Source organism: Polypterus senegalus, unplaced genomic scaffold, assembly GCF_016835505.1.
Source record: "Polypterus senegalus isolate Bchr_013 unplaced genomic scaffold, ASM1683550v1 scaffold_2427, whole genome shotgun sequence".
Classification (NCBI taxonomy): domain Eukaryota; kingdom Metazoa; phylum Chordata; class Cladistia; order Polypteriformes; family Polypteridae; genus Polypterus; species Polypterus senegalus.
The window spans coordinates 315001-338621 of NW_024386219.1; the positions used below are offsets into that span (position 1 = coordinate 315001).

General features: G+C 38.3%; 1 protein-coding gene across 1 annotated transcript in view; it reads right to left on the reverse strand.

The window, feature by feature from the left end:
* Positions 1-15817, reverse strand: part of LOC120522595 — a 23556-nt gene extending 7739 nt beyond the window's left edge. The window contains exons 1-5 of the mRNA XM_039743452.1: positions 15050-15817; positions 8495-8590; positions 3854-4087; positions 3613-3772; positions 2404-2463 (exon numbers count right to left, since the gene is read on the reverse strand). Of these exons, the coding sequence (XP_039599386.1) occupies positions 2404-2463; positions 3613-3772; positions 3854-4087; positions 8495-8590; positions 15050-15637 (1138 nt within the window). The 5' untranslated portion in view covers positions 15638-15817. The remainder of the gene's footprint in view (positions 1-2403; positions 2464-3612; positions 3773-3853; positions 4088-8494; positions 8591-15049) is intronic.
* Between the last annotated feature and the right edge of the window lie 7804 nt (positions 15818-23621).

A 23621-nucleotide genomic window follows, 5' to 3' on the forward strand; every position in this document is an offset into this window, starting at 1 on the left:
AGGGGGTGTGAGCAGAGGGGCTGTTTGCACAGCGGCTGTTTGCCTAGAGGATACGGACGCTCCTCTAAGAAAATGTGCTTTATCGCGGTGCTTCGGCATACTTAAAAGCCAAAAACACGTATTGATTTTTTGATTGTTTGCTTTTCTCTCGCTGTCTCTCTCTCTCTCTCTCTGACATTCTCTGCTCCTGACACGCATTCATTGAAGAGAAGATATGTTTGCATTTTTTTAATTGTGAGAAAGAACTGTCATCTCTGTCTTGTCATGAAGCACAGTTTAAACTTTTGACTAAAGGGTGTTATTTCATGTCTAGGGGGTTCTAATAATGTTAACAGTGTGGGAGAGTTTATAAGGGCTTAAAATATATAAAAATAACCATACAAACATATGGTTTCTACTTTGCGGATTTTCATCTATCGCGGGGTTCTGGAACGCAACCCCCGCGATCGAGGAGGGATTACTGTATATATACATACAGTGGAACCTCGGTTCACGAACGTCTCGGTACACATACAACTCGGTTCACGACCAAATAGTTTGCCAAACTTTTGCCTCGGTTCACGACCACACACTCGGTATACGAACAAGCCAGTTTACCTTTCGGTTTGTGCGTGCCGATGATTTCCGCACGTGTTGCATTGTTCTCGGTCAGACGTGCCTGCCTGCCTGCCTGTGCGTGCGTGCGTGCCTTCCTGCCTGCAAAAGAAACCCAAGAAATCACAACAGAGAAAACACCTGAAGGAAAACATCCCTCCATCGCGGAGCCGGACTCTCCCTCAAAACTGTAACCTCCTCTCCACCCAGTTCCTCCTCACTTCATGCCACAACTCGACTCATGCAAGGTTAGTTTTCTTGGTGGTTTATAGTTTTTGTATTACGGATTTTTCAAAAGTTGATTTTTCAGTTCGTAGCATGAATTGTTGCAATGTTACTTTTCTCTTTTTTCAAATGTTTCTTTTTTTCCCTGTGCTTAAAACTCATTTAAAAAAAAGTGTTTACTGTACAGTACAGCGATCGGGCTGTAAGGCTATTAGCGTGAACTCCTGTTTTTAAATTAAAATTCGGATTTGTTCAAATGTTCCTCTCTGTTCTGAGAGAGAGAGACAGCACGAGCAAGTGAGCGCGTGCTGCTGGGGGGGGAGGGATGGTGTGTGCTGCAGAGAGAGAGAGAGGGAAAGAGAGAGCGAGCGGGCGTGCTGCTGAGGGGGAGGGGGAGGGAGGGTGCATGCTGCAGAGAGAGCGAGCAAGCATGTGCTGTGGGGGAGGGGGGGGTGATTTGTGCTGCTGAGAGAGAGAGAGAGAGCGAGCGAGCCTGCCTGCTCGTGCAGCTGAGCAGTGAGCCTGGGTGTTTTGTGTCAGTGTTAGTCAATGTTTTTACATTAGTTTACTGTTACACTCTGCATTCTATGGTGTAATTAACTATATTTGTGCTTAATCTTTAAAAAAAATATATTCACATACAGTTCGTACAGTATGGAACGGATTAATTATATTTACATACAATCCTATGTGGGAAATTGCTTCGGTTCACGACCAACTCGGTTTACAACCAGATTTTTGGAACGGACTATATACACAGTGTATATATATATATATATATATATATATATATATATATATATATATATATATATATATATATATATATATATATATTTTACTATATGTAATCTTTATATACCTGCATCATCATCTTTTGATGGGTACTTATTTCTGCTTTGAACAATGCCATATTTTTGTTATCTTCCAAAATTTCATCAAAACCATTTGCTTCTAAATTATTCTTACTTAGGGTGTGTTTGCTTGGATCTTTCAGGTACTTAATTGCATTAGCTTGGTGCCTAATGTTCAAGTGATCAATAACATTAAAGCTAAAGAGTTTTTGTTAGGAATAGAACACCACTTAAGAAACAATTCAGGGCTATTCTTGAATAAGGTAGGGCCCTTTTGTAAGTGTAACATAGATAAAAGGGTGTGTGAATCAGCTGATGCAGAAAGGGACTGTGGAAAAACCTGGAAGAGTGACATGTCTGTCTGTTTCCTCTACAGTGTGGAAGTTGCTGACCTGGAAGAACAACTTTGACTACATCTTGAATCTGCCCAGTGGTTCAACTTTAATAAAGGCTAAATCAGCAGCATGGTTGGTTTTCTCAAGACCTATATCAGAACAAGACACCCTACTTTGGAATTCTGCAACTTGGCTAAAATATCTGTGAGGACTGTGTACACTCATCACCAAGTCATCGCTTTAGTAAGCACTTCTTTCTTTTAGAAAATACATACATTTGCTAGCACTGGTCCAATTGGTGTTTATGTTATTAAACATAATGGAACTGCTGGAATAACTCATGAAAAACATTCCCCTTAAATATCTAAACTACAGAATAACAAAAGTAGACTTACATTTTAAAACTTGATCTCCAATTTTCAGATTCTGTATGGCATAATCTGGAGTATTGACATCTAAGGAGAGAAAGACAAACACATCATGTCTGCCCTTGAGTGCCCATGACAAGCACCATAGCTTCTTTTTCACCCCCTTGTCACTTTTCACATTATATTGTTATACAACACTAAGTCACAGTGGACTCAGTTTGGCTTTTTTGACACTGGTCAGCAGAAAAATACTCTATTGACAAATACAAAACATAATTTATAACATAAGTATTTGCTCCCTTTAATGACACTCTTAAATCTTCACTGGTGAAGCCAATTGCTGTTAGAAGTCACAAAATTAGCTCAATGGAGACTACGTGTCAATTGACTGATGTATAAATGCAACTTATATGAAAAGTCTCATTTGTGGTGTTTCAGTATGGTGACCAAAACCCACATAGTGAGGACAAACGAACACTACACACAACTCTGTTAAAATGTGACCGAAAAGTGCAAGTCAGAGAATGCAGACAAGAAAATATCAAAGTCACTGAATATCCTTTTAAATCAGTTATGAAAAAATAGAAAGAGTACGGCTCAGCTGAGTATATGCCTAGAGAAGGCTGTCCACATAAACTTGTGTTCACACAAGACGAAGGCTAGTGAGTGAGGTCACCAAGAGATGTGTAAAATCTCTGAAGGAAAGATAAGGTACAGTGACTAAGATCGTAAAGACTGTGCAGACACCAACTGTTGCATGAGTGCTTCACCAGTCACAGCTTTATGGAAGAGTGGCAAAGAGAAAGCCACACTGTTAAAAAAAAGTGTAACATTGTTTCATCCAGAATTCACTGGAAGGTACATGTGAAAACTCTGAGGTGAGATGAAAAAATGGTTCTATGGTATAATGAGACCAAAATGGCTTTTTCGCCATTAGACTAAACACCAAGTTTGGAATATGTTGAACATATTAATAAAAACTGCATCATGCTGTGAGGATACTTCTCTGCATCAGGCCCTGGAAGGCTGGTGAGGTTAGAAGATAAAGTGAATACAGTAAAATACAGGGAAATTCTGGAGGAAAACCTGATACAGTTTACAAGAAATCTGAATCTTGGGAGAAAATGTATTTTATAGCAAGACAGCAGCCCCTAGCATAAAGCCAAAGCTTCACAGAAATGGCTTAATAAATATGTTCTATAGGCACTGGATGAAGTCACAGGATGCACAACCAACCTGTCTCACTAGTTTCCACAAGTTCTAAGCTGCTGATCTTCTCCAAGCTCTCCTTCAGATCAGTCAGGTCTTTCCTCAGTGTCTCAGGAAGAAAATCTTCATTAAAAGTGACGTTGGGTAAATTGCCATTTTCAGGAGTGAAACCGGAAAATGGGAACTTCTGCATGAGAGTAACATGAAGGGAAGAACATGAGAGACAAAGACTTGCATGTGTTCGTATCCTTCAGATCAGCCTACTCACCTTTAGAAAGTGGATGTGGTCATCTAACTGTGAGAGCTCAGCCAGCTCAGCATCTCTCCTCCTCAGGTCCTCGATCTCCTTCTCCAGTCGCTCAATGAGCTCTTGAGCCTTTGTCACTTCCCTCTTCTCATGATCCTTAATCACTCCAGTGACCTCTGATTGTAACTTCTCTATGGACCGCAGTAGAGATGTAAAAATCTCCTGGTGTTCCTGTATTTCTTTCACTGCAGAGCACTAAGAGAACATGGAAATTCAACTCAGTAACATGTTTTAAACTGAAATCACAATAAAGATGATGTTATGTGTCTTGTTTCATTATTTTATCAATGCTTTCTTTAATTTCTAAAAACTCTTTCCACTTCACATCCTGTTGTGGGGAGGCTACTGTATATTCAGTTCTTGATTGGGATGAGGAGCTGCTATGGTTCACTGTGATATAAGTCTCTGATTTATAAGGAACCTAAACAGAAACATTGAAAAGTATTCAGTCATGACAAACAATATGGCACAAACTGTTGGTCAGCTTTTGAAGTTCTGGAACTCATTGTGCAGTCAAATTTATTCAATTGGTGAGTTGGTTTTACACAAAAGAAATTAAATTCTTATTTTCCAGATTGTTACTAGATAGACAGATAGATAGATATCAGAGATGGGGGACTCGAGTCACATGACTTGACTCAAGTTAGACTCGAGTCACAATTTTCAGGACTTGAGACTTGCTTGATTGAAGTAAGAAAATGACTTGACTTGACTTTGACTTGAGAGTAAGTGACTTGAGACTTGACTTAAAGTGGAAGACTCGACAATGACTTGAACTTTTAAATATAATTCGTTTAATAAAATAAAATAATTTAATAAAATAATTATGACTCAGCAGCACCATAATTGGCGCCTGCGCCCTTAACGCTGCACAACTCTTAACGTTACCAAGAAGAAGAAGAAGAAGAACGCTGCACAACTCAAACCGCGCCAAACATGGCAGACAATAGTCAAGCTCCTCATATAGTCACGTTTGGCTATAAGGACTTTGAACTAGACCGTACTAACAAAAAAAGATTTGCCAGATGCAGAGAATGCAACACAAGAGTATCAGACACGACAACCACAACATCAAATTTCATCCGGCACTTCAAAAACCACAAGGAAAGGTAAGAAAGTCGAATTCTTTATAGTCAATTTAATAAAACGATTACTAATTAATTAAATTAATCTTTTCTGTTTGTCATAATTTGGCCTTGGTTGCATGTTTTTATCAGAAATGTGATGATCATCTCATAAATAAAACGCTATAACGCTACCAGTGGCGTAGCCACATTTTGATGTTGAGTGCAACTTGAAATGAAAGGGCTTCTCGATATTACATGTAAACTATAATGTCTATATTAAATGTGCGCATTTTCAAGCGTTTGTATGGACTGACTGCGTGTGGTTAGTTGAATGGCAGCTCGTGTAACGTTATACTGCATGAAAATCTAAGATGAAAGCATCGGTGCAATCACTTCTCCTTCAATAACTCGTTCAAAACTTTTGGTCATACAGACAAGAATAATTTCATCGTTCGAATCGGTTACGTTAAGTGTCTATAATTTTTTTGTGTACACTCACAATAACAACAAAATGATGTGTGCTGTATAACAATGAAACCAGTTCAAATAGAAAACAAATATATCAGATTATATATTATGTATGAAACGTGTATATTGCTTGCCCACGCAGAGATGACGATTAAGCTTCATAACTTCATCACTGGGCTATATTAACATACATTATATTTATATTCTGCTGAAATGAAAAAGATCCGTTCATTTTAATTAACGAGATTCATCACTAACGTTAGATTAAAAAGAGTGGATAAATCCCTACTGTGCCTTATAATGGACAGCATAAGTATTAAAGCATCATATATAAAACATTTCCTCGATCATTAAGAAATTGTTTTTTTGAGGAAAACATTTCAGGATTTCTCTCTATATAATGGATATGTATGGCACCCTGAAGTTTGAATTTCCAAAATGCAGTTTAAATGCAGCTTCAGAAGACTCTAAACGATTCCAGCCGAGGAGGAGGAGTCTTATCTAGCGAAACAATCGGTTATTTTCTAAACAAATGGACAATTTATATACTTTTAACCTCAAATGCTGGTCTTGTGTTGTCTCTGCGCTGTCTGTGTGATTCGGGTAAATACAGTCTTAGATTGCAGCAAAAGTGCAGACACAGTGTTTACACAGTTAACATGTATAGAAGCTCAAATGCCCTTTACAAAAAAAGGTAAAAACAGCATTGCAGGATGTTTTTGACATTAAAGATATAAAAGAGATTGTTGTTTTTTTGACATCTATTAACTGTATTTACCCAATCACACAGACTGCACAGAGAGGAGACAAGACCAGCATTTGAGGCTAAAAAGTATATAAATTGTCAATTTGTTTGGAAAATAACCAATCATTTCGGGCTTTCTGAAGCTGCATTTAAACTGCATTTTGAAGTTCAAACTTCAGGGCCATACATATCCATTATATATAGACAGAAATCCTGAAATGTTTTCCTCAAAACAAAAAAAAAACAATTTCTTTATGACTGAGGAAAGAAAGACATGAACATATTGGATGACAAGGGGGTGAGTACATTATCTGTACATTGTTGTTGTCAAAGTAAACTAATCCTTTCAGATTGAATTGCATTATACATTTTAGACTGGATTTCTTAGTTTTAAACATTTTGTGTAAGCAACACAATTTTATTTTCAGATATTAATGTAGCACAGATATGCATATAATTTAAATATAGCAATGCAAATAAGACACAGAATATATGTACAGTATATAAGTTCATCTTTTCTGTAAAAATTTTTCTTTGCAAAAATAAACGTATCGAAAATTTAACCTCTGTTTGTTTTAGTACTGCAACTTGACTTGACTTGGCTTGAAACTTATCAGGACTCGACTTGACTTGCTTAGGGTGAACCCTTGACTTGACTTGACTTGCTTGATTTGTCTTAACTGTGACTTGAGACTTGACTCGAGACTTGATGGTTAACACTTGAAACTTGCTTGGACTTGATCATATGCGACTTGTCCCCATCTCTGATAGATACATAGATAGATAGATAGATACTTTATTAATCCCAAGGGGAAATTCACATACTCTAGCAGCAGCATACTGATACAAAAACAATATTAAAGAGTAATAAAAATGCAGGTAAAACAGATAATAACTTTGAATAATGTTAACGTTTACCCCCCCGGGTGGAACTGAAGAGTCGCATAGTGTCGGGGAGGAACGATCTCCTCAGTCTGTCTGTGGAGCAGGACGGTGACAGCAGTCTGTCGCTGAAGCTGCTCCTCTGTCTGGAGGTGATACTTTTTAGTGGATGCAGTTGATTCTCCATAATTGATAGGAGCCTGCTCAGCACACGTTGCTCTGCCATGGATGTCAAACTGTCCAGCTCCATGCCTACAATAGAGCCTGCCTTCCTCACCAGTTTTGTTCAGGCGTAAGGTGTCCTTCTTCTTTATGCTGCCTCCCCAGCACACCACAGCGTAGAAGAGGGCGCTCACCACAAACGCCTGATAGAACATCTGCAGCATCTTATTGCAGATGTTGAAGGACCATAATTCTTACAGCACCACTGCCTCTGTCCAAGTGGGAGAGGGATCGGTGTTGCATATAGATGATGGCATCCTCCGCTCCCACCTTCTCCTGGTATGCGAACTGCAGAGGGTCAAGGGTGTGGCGGACCTGTGGCCTCAGGTGGTGAAGCAGCAGCCGCCTCCGTGGTCTTCATCACATGTGACATCAGAGCGACAGGCCGGAAGTCATTCAGCTCACTAGGACGTGATACCATTGGGACTGGGCTGATACAAGATGTTTTCCAAAGCCTCGAGACTCTCCCCTGTTCCAGGCTCAGGTTGAAGATGCGCTGCAGAGGACTACCCAGCTCCAGCGCACAGGCCTTCAGCAGTCGTGGCGATACTCCATCTGGACCCGCTGCTTTGCTGGCACGAAGTCTCCTCAGCTCTCTGCTCACCTACACTGGTGTAATTGTGGGTGGGGATGTCTCTCTTATGCTAGTATCAGCAGAAGGAGTGGTGGAGGGTGCAGTACTCCGAGGTGAGAGTGGGTTAGGGTGGTCAAACCTGTTAAAGAAGTTGTTCATTTGGTTTGCTCTCTTCACGTCTCTCTCAATGGTGGCACCCCGCTTCGAGCTGCAGCCAGTGATGATCTTCATCCCATCCCACACTTCCTTCATGCTGTTATTCTGAAACTTCTGCTCCAGCTTTCTCCTGCATTGCTCCTTCGCCGCCCTGAGCTGGACTCGGAGTTCCTTCTGCACGCGCTTGAGCTCATGCTGATCACCACCTTTAAAAGCCCTTTTCTTCTGGTTCAAAAGGCCCTTGATGTCACTTGTAATTCATAGCTTGTTATTAGCATAGCAGCGTACTGTTCTTACTGGAACTACAATGTCCGTACAGAAGTTGATGTAGTCAGTAGTGCAGTCAACAACCTCCTCAATGTTCTCACTATATGAGAGAATTTTATTTAATTTACAACTTTATTTATTCCTCATTTTAATGAGTATATGACACTCACTCAATGTCACTTCTTCAGTTTCACTGTCACCAAACAGGACACACAACTCACCTGAATCCTCACAATGGCTTCCTTTGTCTCCTCCACTTCCCTTTCTTTCTCTTGAATTCTCTTCTTCATTTTTGCCATTTTGTTCTCAACCTGACTCTGTGTGGAAAGAAAATGACAGGGAGACATCAAAAAAAGTGGGCAGAAAATAAATCCTGCAAATTTCTTTCCTTTAGGTTAAGTAAAAATTAAACTTGTTTCTGAAGATTTTAAAATCTGTGTGTCAGAAGTGCTTCAGGTCCTAAATATATTGAAAATTATTAAACCCCCAGGCCTTATGGGATTTTACCAGTAACATATGTAAATATGAATAAAAATATTTCCATAATCTCTTCACATCAGAGAAGTACCCACTGACTAAAATGATAAAAATGTGACTTAAGTCCACAAGGAGGCAAACAATATGAGGACCAAAAAATCCACTTCTAACCAATGCAAAATTAACAAATTATAAGAGTGAGTAGGCTGCGTTTCCCACAAAAATCATTTCTAGCAACAGGGTTGTCAATTTGGTATTTACAATTATATTTGTGTGGGTTAACTCAGGTATGTATTTAAGTAAAATTCTTAATGGCTACAAGGATTATTATTATTTTACATTAAAATCATTTTAAAAAATCATAAAATATTTACCTTATTAATGTTTTCATAAAGAACAAATAGATTTAACAAATTATAAATACAAAAAGGATCAATCAATTAAAAATAGTTTATTTGAATAAATAACAATGAAATTGAATTGAAAAATTACCCTTACAGAGGGAAAAAAAAGATTAAATACACATAATTAAGTACACACTGACACACTTTTCTTTTACATGGGAACTTGAAATTTGAAATTATCACATAACAACAACATTTATTTCTATAGCACATTTTCATACAAATGATGTAGCTCAAAGTGCTTTACATGATGAAGAAAAAGAAAAAAAGATAAAATATGTAAGACAATAGAATTAGAGAACACTAATTAACATAGAATAAAAGTATGGTCCAATGGCCAGGGAAATAAGTAAAGTATTTTGTTGCTGATATTTATCCACCTGAGAAATCAAATCTGCAACTGCTGAGGCATATTGCCAGACTACCTTCATTCTACCAGCACAAAGCACTTTAAAACTGAGCACCTAAACTAAATGCAGCTGCATCTTCAAAAGACATACATTGTCTACAGGTGAGCAAGTTTTTACTTTTAAAACTTATTTTACCAATGCTTATTCACAGAGTAGTGTGAAAATAGGAGGCTTGTCTGGTAGTGGGACAACTTTTTAAAAATCTGAGGCAAAGTAAATGAGCCTGCCTGGTTATAAATATGCATCATGTACAATATATAAAAAAAAACAAAAAAAAAACATGCAGTATGTAATGAATCTGAAATCATGTGTAAAATATGCCACCTAATTTGCCTGGAAACCAGACGGCCATCCACCAGCAGAAGCCAGCTGGTATTTTTTTTTTTTTTTTTAATTTGTGGGAAACACTGTATACGAGATTGAGAGGTACAAATCTTGTTAAACAAATCTGTCAGACTGTTTTGAAAAGCAGCAAAGAACCAAAGAAACCACCAAAACATAACTCGCTTGCTTAATGAGGGTACAGTAAACACTCAAGTGTGCTCTGGTTGTGTGCAGAGTGTAAAGGTAAAATCGAGTACAGGATAAAAAACATAAGCAGAAACTCTAGGATGAGACTGATCAGAATGGACATTGCAGATGTGCTTCAGGCTGCACTGGATGTGCCACTATGTGTACAAAGTCATACAAGCTGGAAAAAGTGACTAACCAATTTTTTTTTTCTTTTTTCAAAAACTTGAATAGTATCTGCTGTTTCTTCATTTTTTCATACTGTATACCAATTATACAGACTTTGTTTCAGTCATAGATAGATAGATAGATAGATAGATAGATAGATAGATAGATAGATAGATAGATAGATAGATAGATAGATAGATAGATAGATAGATACCTCATGGTACCTCATGTCTTGTCGTACGCAAGTTCTCCGCTCGGTTTTGCAAACTGGCGGCACCCAGCGTCAAAGCAATGCTACTGTTCTTGTGTGATTACTCATTATTTTCATGACGCGGCTTTATAAATACACAGAAACTAACCGCATATTGTTTATTAGTGTAATGCATCTGATTGTAATTAACTCGTAACAATATAATGGTCCAGGGAACAGCCATAGTATTCCAAATGCCATAACTGCTTTAGCGTTGTTACTCTCACTTCTTCTTCTTCTTCTTCTTCTTTCAGCTCCTCCCGTTAGGAGTTGCCACAGCGGATCATCTTTTTCCATATTTCTCTCACTGCACCACTCGGAGTATTTATATCACTGTATCTGAGTGTGAATCACAGCAGCAGCTGATCGGAAAGAGAATTATCGGTATACAGCTTAAGGACACGCTGTCTCTGCCACGGCAAAACGTTTCAAAGCCTTTCCTGTACGGACCTCGCGGTTCAAAACAGTTTAATCCCAAGAACTTTAAATGCAGCCAATCAATTGCTCCTTGTAGAACTGTTTGTACTTATAAGTACAATCACCCCACTGTAAACTTGCACTATAGTTATAATATCGCACAACCTGAGTCACTTTATAAACCGCGTATTTACATATGATGATGATATCATTTTAAGGTGAAATGCAGCAAAATATGTTTGTTAAATTATACAGATAAAACTTTAACTTCATTTAAATAATCTATATTCTTCACTGGGAGTGTCTTTAAGGATAGAATAATTAAACATGTACTACGAAGATATTTCAATGTTCTTTAAACGTTTTGAAGAATCGGCGCTAAGCTTACAGATGGCTTAACTTCTATTACAGAGCTGATTGTGTGGCGATCGGTTACTTGGGGAAAGAAAAGCACTGACTGCAGTGACGGCTACGCCAATATATATTGAATATAAAACAGAAAGAGAAAATAACAACACAGCTAAAAACGCAGCAACAAATTTCGGCAAAAGTTAAATGCTTGTGTCATGAGCACGAGGCGGATAGTGTCTGCAACATACGTGGCCATCCACCGTGCATAAGATACTTTACTGACATTGGCGGAAGGAGCCAGCCACCGATTCTTCCTCTGCCCAGTGCCACCACAAGCTTAGAGCCGCCCCTGAGTACTGCTGCAATAAATTATTTCATCGAAGTGAAACATGTTTAATAACGTGCTTTAACTCCTATCATCATGAAAATGATATCACGTATACATCTCAGTATTTTAGTTATTCAGAGAGCTGTAATATCACGAATGTAATGGACTCTGTGTCCAGTTGGAGGAAGAGAGCCGGTTTAAGAAGCAAGTAGTGATTCACACACATAGAGCACATAGAAAATCAAATACAAAACAAAGCATTTAACGTGCTACTTTAATTACGATGTGATTTTAGAAACTGGTTAATTAAACAATTTTAAGATGAATTTTATGATGTTCTACTTTAATGACAAAATAAACTACGTGATTAAAGTGGAAATGTCGAGATTGAAGTGGACATTTCGTGCTTTTTCCCCACCGTGTGCCTTTTTCTCTGTACCCTAATAAGCTTTCATATGACACTCAGACAGTGGGCTTACAACTCGGCTTTTCACGGCGACTTTGATATGTGACTTCTTTTTATTTCCGGCACTGTGCGATTTTGTGAATGTGAGCTTTCATGTTTCTCCAACACGCTATGTCACTCGATCAACTTCCTTTTGTTGATTATACCACGGCTTATTTGAACAAATAGTATGTTTTTCCTTTGCCTCCACTTGGTATTCGCTGAAATTCTTATGTTTCCCCCCGTGCTTTTCCCATTGTCTTTTCACAGAAGGCTGCGCTTAAGGGCGATTTATATTGATTTGCATATTCAAATAGACGTAATTCTGGGAGGATTTGGGGCGTTACATAATGCGCGTGCACGAGCGTTAGTTTTCACGCTGATCGGGATTTATGTAGCGGAAGAACGTGGAAGTTGGAGTACGCACAGATTCCTGCATCTGGATTTTTCTGTGCATAAGCACATTTCGGCTTTTTTGCTTACGCCATGTAATAGTGCGAGTTCTACGCACGGCGTTATACATGAGGCCCCTGATGTTCTACCTACTGCTTTGTTCTCATGGGTCCGCACACCATTCCTCATAACCCCACATTTTTTTCAAAATCTTTATGTTTGGCTGATCCTTTACATTTACAGTGTCATACCAAAATGTGGCAAGGTCTAGAAAGCTAAGCATCAAAGCCATATATTAGCTCATCATGAAATTTCTCAGCTCAATGCAGATGGTGTCTATTTTAATGTAACTTAAAACAAGTAATTTTTTAGAATGATATACTAATTATATTTTTGACAAAACTGTGTTTTACTCAAATTAAAAAAGAAACTAATAAATAAATTTTAAAAAGCATCCACTGTTTCTGTTCCTTATTGTGTTAATTAATAGAGTTAAAGAAAAAGCATAATATATCTATTGATATAGTGTGATAGATTTGCTAGATGGACTGGCATCCCATCCAGGATGTGGAATGGTCTCCTACCTGGCCAAGAGGCTATTACTGAAGGATGTTAAGGATGAATATGCACCCTGGCCAGAATGGCTTCAAAATATATTGGAAGGACTGGGGAAACTACCTACCAAGGACATCTCCCAGAATGACAGAGGTCCAGTTTGAAGAACCACAGGGTTGCATGGGGCTTGTAGTTCAGTAGGGCAACCCAGTTGGGGACCCTTAGCGCCATGCTTCATGGAAATTCAGCCTAACTAAAGTGCTTATCAGGTGCAATGTTCAGGCACTGGAAGTACTCCCCAGTCCAGCACAAAAAATGCCACCTCATCTCACTGTGGGAGCTGAAGTCAAAAGGAGGTAGACAAGGCTTGACTAGAGGGAGTGAAGGAAAGGAAAAGAGAGAGAGAATGGTTGCTTATTGACATTGGGAGAAAACCTGTAAAGATATTACACTATTAATAAAATATCTTTTGAACCCAGGTCTCGTGTGTGTGCAGTGTGTCTGAGGTATGGGGCTCTGAGACACAAACTAAAGGTCAGAATAGTAATGAGAAAGAAGGTAGGAGGGACACCGAGAGACCATGAATGATTATTGATGAGAACTTCATTACTGCAAATGAAGAATTTGTTTCACAGAACGGTGGAATATTGCTTCACTGTAGCATGACTAGGCACCATACAGCCCATGGAGAATGCCCGCTAAACAACAAATGCACACCTTGACACCAGTCTAAGTCACAGCTCCTCACTCCATGTAACATTTTAATTATTGCTGATCACATTTTGCTATACACCTGCACTTCTTAAAAGCACAGAAAGTAACTGTGAATGTGAAATCAGTTTATATTTTGGTTCAAATATGGTCTTCCCTTATGTGATCTCTCTATAAGATCTAGGACTCTGTGGTAGTGCTGCTACCGGGTACTCCTTTACTCAAGGGCCAACTTAATGAAAGCGATAAAAGACCAGCATCAAGAAGACTTGAACTAATGGTTTAATCCTGCCATCAAGAATTCCAGTTGATGCCAGTTTGTTTTCGTCTTTTTTTTTAAATCTGCTATCAACCTTATTTAAATCTGTGTGTGACTCGGGTATTTATGCCATATTTTGCAGATTTATAGAGTACTTAAAACCTGATTTGAATTCAGAAATGAAATATTCAGAAAGCATATATTAATGATTATAATACAGATGATGTCCTTTAGAATAACAAAAGTGTTGACTCTATTCCAGTCCCTTGTCAATAACAACTTTAGGAGTCTGCGAAGGGGATTTTCTGTGGTTTAATTAGATATGATTAATTTGCCACCTTTGCCAAACTTGTCATAAAGCACTTTATAAATATTGTAACTTCCATCAACACCCTTCCAAAAACAATTTTTAGAAAGAAAAAAAACAAAAAAATTCCACATCAGTTCTTAGGCATTCAGGTTCTAACTCTTAATTTAGTTGGAGGTAAGTAAGTTGGACGCTGTCATGGAAGCAGGACAGTTAATGTTCACATTCATACATTTGCATACAGATTCTGTCTGTCTAAATCTATTATAATGTCAGCAACACAATTGACTAAGCTTAGACCGAAAGAGTAGTGGTGGTGCCGTTTGGAAGGAGCCATCCATCCATTTACTGAATTCACTGACTTTGTTGTTTTTTCCCAACTGGAAGACATCAAAGCCAGTGCTCCAAGTGAGCTGGCACACATCATTACACAGTACCAGCATCTTTCACTAATCTTCGGAGCACAATACCTGATTGCCTTTAATTGTGTCTGCAGTATCATGTCTTACTATTTTTTAGCACAGCATTGAGTAACGGAACCTCTTCGAAAATCTTGTTTCCACTTCAAGCACTGCATGAACCCTTAACCACAGAACCACTGCACCTCCTAGTTTGTATTCTGCATTATTTAATTTATACAGAATTGGACATCTAAGTGGGTAAGTAGGATATTGTACTAAAGAAGTTAATTACCCACACATCTTTAAGAACTAACATTCACTTTACTGTTTTTGGCTCCTTTCCCTCAGTTTTTTGCAGTTAACCCTTCCCACTCCTAATCTGCTACTCACCTGTCTCTCAGCTCTCTCTTCTTCAGGTGTCACCGTGTCATGATTTTTATGTTCGGTCACTGCACACATTAGGCAGACGCAGGTCTCATCGGTCCGACAGAAGATTTTCAGAACTTCTTGGTGTTTCGTGCACAGTTTCTCTGCAAGATTTCGAGTCGGCTCCTTCAGCATGTGTCTTTTGAAGGCTTCAGATTCCCGGTGAGGCCGCAGGTGAGTCTCACAGTAGGAGGCCATGCACGTCAGGCAGGTCTTTACTGCTCTCAGTTGTTTCCCTGAACACGCATCACAGGGCACATCGTCAGGTCCAGCATATTGTTGAGACGGGGAGATGGTGACTTCCATGTCTTGTAATTTCCCTATTATATCTTTTAACAATACATTTCTGTTCATCTCTGGCCTCACGTTAAATGTTCGCCTGCACTGAGGACAGCTATAAACCCCCTCTTTGTCTGCCTTGTCCCAGTAGTCGTTGATGCAGTCCAGACAGTAGTTGTGTCCACACGTAAGAGTGACCGGCTCCTTCAGGACCTCCAGACATACTGGGCACGAGTATTGATCAGCGGACAGAGAAGGTTTAGTTGCTGCCATCGTGAGAGACGAAGCAATCTGACACGCGGGCCTCTACTCCCAAAAAATGAAAGTGAAAGTAACTCTACTTCCGTAGTGTAAAAGAATTCATGCACACGCGCTGTTATGCCGTATGCACTTTATTAAATGTCAACGTGATTTAAAAAAAAAAAAAATTGCTGTATTTCCAAAGAACAGAGAGAGTGATAATACTGGCGTGTGTTGATGGGCCGGTCAATTATTGTCTGTCGTCTAGTGTTTCGAAGCACCGCATCCAGGCTTCTTGGAAATACTCCTGTCACGTGAATTTGATCCGCGCTATCCCCATTACGTCACTGACACCGCCACACACAGAAGACGATTTGGTCCGCCAGTCAATTTCGGACCAAATTCTTTGGCTCAAAAGTAAAAGCGGTGACTCTTCAGCATATCCACAGAGTACCGAGATGAGTTTGAACGCTGCGGGTCTGAACAACAATAAAGATATTTAAAACATATATTTATGGGGTTGTTTTTTTTTGCAGTAATACCTGAATATTATTAAGCCCCCGAAATAAATGTTGGTTATAACTAGGCATCATTATTATAGCTGTCATGTTTCTGAAGGTCCTATTTGCATAGTCAGTTGTTCACTTGTTCCAGTTCCACTAAAGACTTTGTCTGCCTTCCCTATAATTCCAGATTGGCTTGATGATGTGGAGATCAGGGATCTGTTGGGTCATAAGATCTGTTGCAGAATTCCCTGTTCCTCTTTATCTGTTTTTGGCCGTGTCTTTGTGGTTATTGTTATGCTGCAGAATTAAGTTGGGATCTGGTATCATGTTAGTGCGTGATGGATAAATATCTGCCAGTCCTTAGTCTTGCCTGTTTGTTGGAGCCTCTGCAGAAGAACTTGGCCAGCACCTCTGGAAACAGCTGTCTGGTTTTAGAGACCTTGATGACGCAGGATGATCACCTATTGTCTGTTCCTAGGCTCACTTGTGTCATAGTGCAGGATTTGCAGGTTAAACCAGCACATCTACCACAACCTCCTCTGTTTGGTTTGGTTGTCCCTATGCAGTTTTATTTCTTCTACAAAGCTGTTTTAGTTTCAGTTCTTCATTTCTTTCGACCTCCACATGATGTCATTGATTTTTTGCACTTGTTTGTTATATTTGCTTAATACAGCAATAAACTGCATGCCTATAAAAATCTATGTTGCTCTATTAACTTAGGTTATTCTTTAATAAATAAAATAAAACAATGTAATGTAGATGTACATGTTAGTTGTTAAAACAGTAAAAAAGTAAGATAAAATAAAAAATGAAAAGTCAGTGGGATCAAAAAGTAATTAAATAAAGCTTATTAAAATCATTAACTTCCTCACTGCTATAATTAAAGTACACTGTTTTGCATCACACCAGCACCTACCCTCAAACCTTCCTTCATGAATTTGTTGAACGTCTTGATTCAATTGCGTACAATTTGACAGAAAGACTATTTTACTAAACAAAAAGCCTATTCAATTTTCAAATAACAGCACATTCCACTTTCTATGGTTTGTATTTTTTACATTTATTTATTTGAAAAAACGTTTTTAAATCTTGTAACTATTGGTGTTGTAATTTGCATACACAGTATATTTTCTTTACCAAGTACATATTCTGACCGTACATCTGCCCTTCCAAATGATACATAGGCTTGGGGTCTTCAATAATTGATATGTATGCTATGATTTTTTATTTGAAAACAGTGAGCACAGAGAAAAATAATCTTGTTTTTGTACTGCTTCAAAACAGTGAAAATTGACATATTTACTTGTAGATATTTCATGACATTTTTTTTTCTGAATACTCCTGACACATTTTGGAAGATTATCAAAGCTCCTATGGAAATAAGAATAACATTCAAAGTGCATTTTTTGTTACACATGTCACTGAGGTGCAAATTATTCTGCTGTGACATATGAAAAAAAAACTCTGAAAGAGAACTGTTTGATCTTTATTTTGAGGGTTAGAACATGATTTTGAGTGAAGGATAATGACGTTATAGCCAATTAAATAAAAGTAGCAGAAAGTAGATTCTGTTCTAGTCCATCCATTTGTTACAGAACAAGCTAATCAAATTCATCTCTCATACTATTACAGATAGTTGCTATTACAAACAAATAAATGCTCAAATCTGAAACCATACACTACCAATCAAAAGTTTTAGAACAACTTAGTTTTTTTCAGTTTTTAAGGAAATACACACCATTTAATGTCTTAATGTTTCAGGAAATCAAGGCATAGAACAAATAAACGATGGCAAATAAAAATAAGTCAAAGAATCATTAAGTTTACAGAATTTTTTTACAATTTTTGACTTGTGAAAGTAGCCAGCTTTAGCTGATACAACAACCAAACTGTGGTAACTGTTTTGATTCAGAATGCCAGTCACTCTGTGCAAGTCACTAAAATTGCCTACAGAAAAACAACTTCCTCCTCCATGTTTTTTTTTTTCCTTTTTTTTTCCCCTTTTTTTCCCTTTTTCTCCTCCTCCATGTTTGACAGTTGGTGTCACACACTGAGGAACCAACTCAACAGTTTACAAACACCCTGCATCAGTGATTTCAAATTTTGATTTGTCAGTCCATAAGATTTTTTTTCAGTCTGCAGTAGTCTACTGCCACTATTTCAAGGTTCTATTTTGTCCTTTAAGAAATGGCTTTCTTACTGCCAGTAACCCTGTCAAACCTGCAGCACAAAGTCTCCTCTGCACAGCAGAAATGGAGACTTGTTTTTTTCGACCTGCACTGTTAAGCTGTGTTTGAAGCTGTTGTGCTGTGAGGTGCCTGTGATCATGCAAGCTGGTGATCCTCAGAAACCTGTCTTCTGATTGGGCTGTGACTTTGTGTCTGCCAGATCTCTTCCAATCAGAGTTGCTCCCAGTTTACAATTACCTAGGACACCACTGTACTCGCCGACACTTTGATTTTCTTTTGCAATTTCTCTAAATGAAAGGCTCACACTTTTAAGGGTAATAAGGCTTTGTCTCATTTCATTTGTAAATTTATATTATTTTGGCATTATACAATTTAATATTGTCCAAGCTGTACTTCAGAGGGTGTAGTAACACAGTCTGTTCCAACTGTGCTTTAAAACATGCAGAGGGTTTTTAAGTAATCAACACAAGTTGGGACACCTGTTCAAATTGTTTGTTTCATCTTGCAAGGCTTAACTTATTTTAATCATTGCAGGACATCTGTAGGTAGTAATCTATTAGTTGCTCCCTGATGAAGGCCCATTTGTAATATTCTGTAATTTCGGTTTTTCAGTTTTTGTTAACATAAACAAACAGTTTACTGCTTATCTTTTGCCCATTTTAGATCATTTATTGCATTTCAACTGATTAAATTTGAAGAAAAACAGGAAAAATGGAGGTGTTCTAAAACATTTGACTGGTAGTGTATATTGTACATTAGTCATTTGAAAGCACAACTGCTGGCCTTATAATATTTAGAATAGACTCTTGCTGCTTATGGTATACTTGCAATAGGACCATTCCTATACACTTATAACCTGAACTGATGTAGGAATGTGCTTGAATAAATATCTGTTCATTGTTCTTCAAAAGATATATTACTGCTGTTTGACTTCCTGACTGAATACTGACTGAATACTACTCAGCTCCTTTCCCACCACTCATCTTCTGTTAGTTGTACACACACCATTAGTATGTTTTCCGTTCTCCAGTAAACAGCAGCAGGTGGCACCTGTGGGAACAGCATGTGCAGTAGCATGGCGAGGTCAGTGTGTGCTGCCTAAATGTAAAGCACATTCAGCCACAATATTATCTAATTTTAAAAAAAGAACCTACTGACAAATACTATAAGGATAAATGAAAAGAGAGAAGATGAGCTTAATACAAAACATTAAACAATTGCTGAACAGTGCATTAGACTTGTCCACATCCCCTTCTGGCACCTGAGCCCTGATTGTTTGAGTCCAGTCATTATGCCATCTCCATTCCAAGCATCCTTCATATTATTCTATTGAGATACCTGATACTATAAACATAACATGGTGCCAAAATAATGTTTTAAAATAATTTCTCTGTGCAAATATCTGTTTCTGTAGTTTCTGCTACTATCTGTTCATTTCTTATATGCTGTTTCTCTTTTTGGTATCCTCATGACACACTTGGTGCCACTGCTCTACTGCCAAATTGTTTGCCTGCCTATGGAAATGTCATCTCAGATAAAGGAGCACTAGAATCATCAGATATTAGGGTCCTTTCATCTGATTGGCTGTCCCAGCACTGATTCGTCTGTGGAATGGCCAATAGGGAGAAGGCACCTTGTTGGCCAAGGTTTCCAGGACTCTACTATATCTAGCTTGTCTGACTCCTTTTACTTACTTACTTACAGTGATTCTACTTTTAGCTGGTGTAGATATTGGTGTTATTCATTTATTTTTTATAAGTTTCTAGTTTGTTTTGATGTATTTGAACAAATCTTTATCCTCATATGTGATAGCTCTGTATTTTGTGAGTGATATAATCTATTTTTGCATTTAGTTTTGAGGTTGGTACTGTTGTATTATATTTTTGAGGTAGCAATGATAGCAATAATAGCAAAGGTAGCAATAATAAATTGGCTATCTAGCTCTGTGAAGAGGAGTACTTGTGTTCTATTTTGTATACTGTGTTTACCACATTTTTGACACCCATTGCACACACAACCTACCTAGAAAAGGGTCTCCCTCTGAATTGCTTTTTCCAAGGTTTCTTCCATTTTTACCCTACAAAGGTCCTTTTGAGGAGTATTTCTTGTCTTCTTAGGGAGTCAAGGCTATGGGGCTTTCAAAAAACAGTGTGATTTTGGGCTATACAAGAAATACGTTGTTGTTGTAGTCTTCAATAACATAATTGTAGAGCCTGGATACACTGTGAGAGATTTTCCCTACCACATCCTAGAGGTGAATCAAGCAGAGGTAGAACTCAAAATGAAAAAAAATGCTAGACCTTGGGATCATCAAAGAATGTCATAGTCTCTAATCTAGTCTTATTGTTTTTGTCCCAAAACCCAACATTTCCTGGCAGTTTTGTAACAACTTTCACTGCTTAAGTGAGGTCTCAAAGTGTGATGCCTACCCAGGGTGGATTACTTACTCAAGTACCTCTGCAAGGATTGTTACTCAATCACCTTAGACATGACTAAGGGATATTGGCAGATTCCTTTGACAAAGTAATTGAAAGAAAGAAAGTTTCAGCACCATTAGGGACACTGGCAATAAAGTGCCCTTTCCTTTGGGCTGCACAGAGCCCCAACAACATTTTAATATCTGATGGACAGGCTGCACTGGCCCCATATTGCTTGTAGTGCTGTCTTAATTTTTCATGCACCTGAAATGCAGCAGGTCCTGAGCATCCTCCAGGCCATCGTATTGGCTGGGATGCACATCAATCCCAAGAAATGCTACTTTGGGCTGACCAAAGTCAAATAGATAGATAGATAGATAGATAGATAGATAGATAGATAGATAGATAGATAGATAGATAGATAGATAGATAGATAGATAGATAGATAGATAGATAGATAGATACTTTATTAGTACCCAAGGGGAAATTCACAAAATACCTGTGGTATATGGTTTGTCAGGGGAAAGTCAAACTGCACTGCTCTAAGGCTGCAGTCACACAAAACTGGTCTCAAACAAAGAAGTTTTCTTTGGCTAGTGGTGTACTACCAGTGATTTATTTCCCCAGTGCTCTGAAAAAGTGGCACTTCTTAAATAACTGACGCAAAACTGTGCCCCCAACTAGGTGGTGTGGAATGGCACAGCCGGAAATATATTCCAAGTTGGTCATTGTTGGAGATCTCTCAAAACCTTTCATCCTCTAGCCTGACGCATCTAACATTGGCTTGGATACTACTTCTTGGACTGCACGTTTACCCTGTTGATGTTATAAACACTCCTTCAGTGGATGGCCATTCACGAAGATGGCAACATTAGCTTAATCTACTGGTTTCCAGACCTTCAGCCCTACAAGTTTAAGGTACAGGGCCAGTTCTGCCATTCGTGCAGGGGCTCATCTATTCCCGTCGAATGACGGTAACTTGCTTCAAAGAAAAATGGGCAAATCACAACATGTGAATTGTGGCAGCTCAAGTACGCAGCACATCAATCAAAAGTTTTTGTAGTGTTCAGTGTTTAAACGAGTGAAGTTATTAAAGGGTGAGGGGGCGGCTGAAATTAAATGGCACAATGGCGGCTTCGCCTCTAGAACTGGGCCTGTTAAGGTAGTACATTGCAAAGGCATGCTTCATTCCAGGATGATGATCTGTCCTGAGTACATGACATCACAGTCAGGTTTGAGGATGTGGGGGGCATGTCACACATGATGAGGGAGTGTGTTGGAGGCTCAAAGTGAGATGATGTAGCAAGAATAGCAACAACATATAATAGCCCATGTCAACATACGTTGCGTTTGTATGGTTGAAAGTCCAAGATCCACCATGTGATTCTAGAATTGATTTCCTCATAGGTCTCAGGCCAATGTAAAGGCACATGGTTAGTCAACAGGGTAAATTCCCAGCCGAAGAGTTAATACCTCAAAAGAATTATGGTCCATTTAATGGCTTTGCTGGTTCATCACAGGTTGTTTTGTGTAATAGACTGTCTTACTTAAACCCATCCCCAGGTCAGTGTCAGATGTGTTGGTCTGGAAATTGAAAGATCGAGTAAAGTCAGGAGCATTAAAAACAAATGCAGATATAAAAGCCCTTTAAGAGTCAATAAATGGTGATTCAGTCTCAGGGATCCACATCAATGTATTAGGGGTCCTATTTGAGTTAAATTAATGAAACATATAGCCCTGTCTGAGAACTGAGGCACAAAGTATTGGTAATACCCTTCTAATCTCAGGAAAGCATGAACTTTCCTTTTAATTTGCCAGTAGCCCTTATTCATGTTAAGAGGAGTAAAGTATCGACCCTTTTTCAGTCTTTCAAGAAAGTCATCCACTTGAGGCATGGGATAGAAATGGGAAGTCTCAAGATGGGAGAATTTGTTAAGGCAAAGAAGATTGTTACAAAAGTGTCAAATACCATTGGGTTTAACACTAATACAATTGGACTGGATGAAGGGATGAAACTTTCTTCAGTTACACCTTGTTCCAGCATACGTTTGATCTAATTCCACCTTTTTTTCTGGGAGGACTTTAATTACTTCCAAACATTTAAATCAAAATAATTTACAATGACGAATTTATCTGTGACCTTCTCTTTCCTTCCATGGTTTTGAAAGATAGGTGTTATAGACACTCTGTCTTTGTGACATCAGTCGGGCTGATAGACTAATTAATCAACCAATCCCAGCCATTCCCTGATTTCGTATGGCCCCTACCTGTAACCTAATAATTTTGAATAAGCAGATGAAATTAATACCATAGACTCTTGCCCAGAGTGAAACTCCCTCAGGTTTCATCCCTCTGTTTTACATCCTGGATTGAACTCTTTGTGCATGCTCTAGGTCAGTGGTACTCAAACTTTTTTGCTTTATGCCTCATTGTAAAACATACGAAAAGTTTCTGACACACTTTGTGGACAAAAATGAAAAATATATTACTATGTTTTAAAGTGTGAATAAAAGTAACTTAAACTATAGAATGCTATTAATAACCTTGTTTTAATAAATTATGGGTGCTTGTGTGAAATGTGAGCTTGATGTTTTTTAAGCAATTTTTCAGTGTTGAGATGTATATGAAGTCCACCTAGCTTGGTATCATCTGCAGACTTAACCAGCTTGCTATATATATTCCTATCCAAATTATTTACAACCCAAATCAGAAAATGTTGTTGGGACTGTATGGAAACTGCAAATAAAAAACCATAGTGATTCTTAAATTCATTTTGACTTTTATTTCATTGCAGACAGTATGACTCCAACATATTTCCTGTTTTGTTTGGTCAACTTCATCATTTATTAATATACATTGTAACACATGTGCACATAGGAGAAAGCTGAATGGACCAAATTAAGGT